Below are 2,758 nucleotides of genomic sequence, written 5' to 3' on the forward strand. Positions count from 1 at the left end.
AGGTTGAATGAGCAAAGAGCACCTCTGTGGCGATCAGCAAGTCTTACTGCGCTGAGACTCAGGGAGCCTTGTTTCCCCACGGGGCTCCCCACTATTCGAGCTGACAGCAAAGCTGAAGATGATGCAGTAACTCAGCAGCACAAATCTAAACTCCAAAACAGAATCACTTAGCGAAATTCTCCCTCCAGGGAAAGAAAATGTTTGGACGGATTTCTGAACATAATAGCATAGGATTGACTCAGAGAAGTTGGTCCCAGCTTATCAATGTCTTCTTTCAACAGTTCATAATGCCCAGAGTGAAGAAATGCCCAACAGCAGCTCCATCAGCCACTTCCTCCTGCTGCCATTGGCAGACACACGGCAGCTGCAGCTCCTGCACTTCTGCCTCTTCCTGGGCATCTCCCTGGCTGCCCTCCTGGGCAACGGCCTCGTCATCAGCGCCGTGGCCTGCGGCCACCACCTGCACAGCCCCATGTTCTTCTTCCTGCTCCACCTGGCCCTCACCGACCTGGGCTCCATCCTCACCACTGTCCCCAAAGCCATGCACAATTCCCTCTGGGGCACCAGGACCATCTCCTATGAAGGATGTGCTGCACAGCTATTTCTTATTTTCTTCTTCCTGGGGTCAGAGCTTGCCCTGCTGACCATCATGTGCTACGACCGCTACGTGTCCATCTGCAAACCCCTGCACTACGGGACCCTCCTGAGCAGCAGAGCTTGTGCCCACATGGCAGCAGCTGCCTGGGCCAGTGCCTTTCTCAATGCTCTGCTGCACACGGCCAATACATTTTCCCTGCCCCTGTGCCATGGCAATGCCCTGGGCCAGTTCTTCTGTGAAATCCCACAGATTCTCAAGCTTTCCTGCTCCAACTCCTACATCAGGGAACTTGGGCTTCTTGCTGTCAGTGTATGTTTTGCTTCTGGATGCTTTGTGTTTATTGTTTTCTCCTATGTGCAGATCATCAGGGCTGTGCTGAGGATCCCCTCTGAGCAGGGACGGCACAAAGCCTTTTCCACCTGCCTCCCTCACCTGACTGTGGTCTCCCTGTTCCTCAGCACTGGCTTTTTTGCCTACCTGAAGCCCCCCTCCATCTCCTCCCCATCCCTGGATCTGTCAGTGTCAGTTCTGTACTCAGTGGTTCCTCCAACATTGAATCCTCTGATCTACAGCCTGAGGAACCAGGAGCTCAAGTCTGCAGTGTGGACACTGATCACTGGACGATCTCAGAAACATTAAACTGCTAGCCAATTCCTAAAAATCCTGTCTAATAAAAGTGATCTTTGATAGCACTTGTTGCTTTGGTTGTCAGGTGTTTATTCTTTGTTATTTTTCATTGATGTTCACAAAGCAAGGTCACTGTTTGTCCCTTCTGTTTTGATTGTCTCCACTTTTAATGACTCCTCAGATTGTGTCAGTGAGGAGTTCTGCTCTTGTAGCTTTTAACAAACTAAAAGATCCCCCAGCAAAGTTTTCTCCAGAGATTCTCACTTTTGTTCCCCTCTCTGTCACTGCAGCAGCAATGTCTGTGTGCAGAGCTGGGGGCAGATCAGGGCTGGCACAGCAGCTGTGCCCAGGAGCAGCGGCCCTTGGTGTTGCCAGTGCTGCTCCCATGGCCCTGCCCCGCTGCCCTCCTGGCCCTGGTGTTGCTGTAGGGCCTGAGGGCTCTCGGGGCCGGGCACAGGGCTGGGGGTGGCAGTGCTGGGGGCTGCAGCAGGGACAGGCCATGGGCACTGCTGGGGCAGTGCTGACACCTCAGGGCAGGGCCTGGGGGCTCCAGGCTCCTTGCCCAGGCTCTCTCCAGAACACGCCCAGGCCAATGCTCAGCACAGAAAAGCCCCGTGAGCAGCCCCAGGGTGGCCATGGGCAGGCTGGGGGCAAACAGCATGGCTGGGGCTCTGCAAGGTCCCTGGGGGAGACGGGAAGGAGCAGCAGAGCAGGGGCTGATCCATCCCCACTGCACTGGACACCCCAGGGCAGCGTCCCAGAGCATCCTCATGCACCTGCCAACAACATCCCACCTGTGCAGCCCTGGCCTTTCCCCCAGCTCACACAGGTGCAGGATCCTTGCAGGCACAGACAGGGCAGCACTGGCTCAGGATTCCCTGTTGGCAGTGCCCAGAGCAGGCCTGAGCACCCCCATGGTGTTGGTGTGGGGAGATGAACCTGAGGGAGCCCAAATGCCATCAGCCCCTGGGGCCAGGAAGGGCTGTGGGACAGGAGGGAAACCACTCAGGGTATTTCCTTTGCTCTACCTTTGCTTTCTTTCCTCTTCTCTGCCCCCGGTTTCTTCCTACTACCCATCCTTGTCCCCTCCATTGCAAACAACACAACCCTGGTTGCTCTTTCCTCTCTCACTCCACTCCCCGTTTCAGGTCCTGAGTTGGCACCATGGGAACATCCACTGGGGATTTGGATCATCCTCCAAGTGCTTCAGGAATTTTCTGCAGGGTCCTGCAGTGTCTTGAGTTAAGGATTTAAAGTGTTATGATTTTAGCTAAGGGATAGAAGCTATTTATATTGATTAGGATTTAAGTTAGAAGAGTAGAGATGAAGTGGAAGAGTTTGTAATTATTAGATGCTTAAGCTAGAACATAGGTAATATATTACTTGCTCATTTTAGTTGTATTTGTGGAAGGAAATAGGATAGATGGACCATTGTGATAATGGAAGAAACCATGACTGCACCTGGACACAGAAAGCAATTGGAGCCCAGCAGTAGAGTTTGGACTATCCCCACGAGGTCACATGGACTGCCAA

General features: G+C 53.4%; 1 protein-coding gene across 1 annotated transcript; it reads left to right on the forward strand.

The window, feature by feature from the left end:
• Positions 1-304: 304 nt before the first annotated feature.
• On the forward strand, positions 305-1,237 carry LOC310920694 (olfactory receptor 14J1-like; the record flags this gene model as incomplete). The annotated part of the gene is made up of 1 exon (XM_083880751.1): positions 305-1,237. The coding sequence occupies one exon, from the start codon at positions 305-307 to the stop codon at positions 1,235-1,237; it is 933 nt and encodes a 310-aa protein (XP_083736877.1).
• Positions 1,238-2,758: the final 1,521 nt, after the last annotated feature.

The sequence above is a fragment of the Zosterops lateralis genome (genome assembly GCF_965231275.1).
Source record: "Zosterops lateralis genome assembly, chromosome: 31".
NCBI classification, from domain to species: domain Eukaryota; kingdom Metazoa; phylum Chordata; class Aves; order Passeriformes; family Zosteropidae; genus Zosterops; species Zosterops lateralis.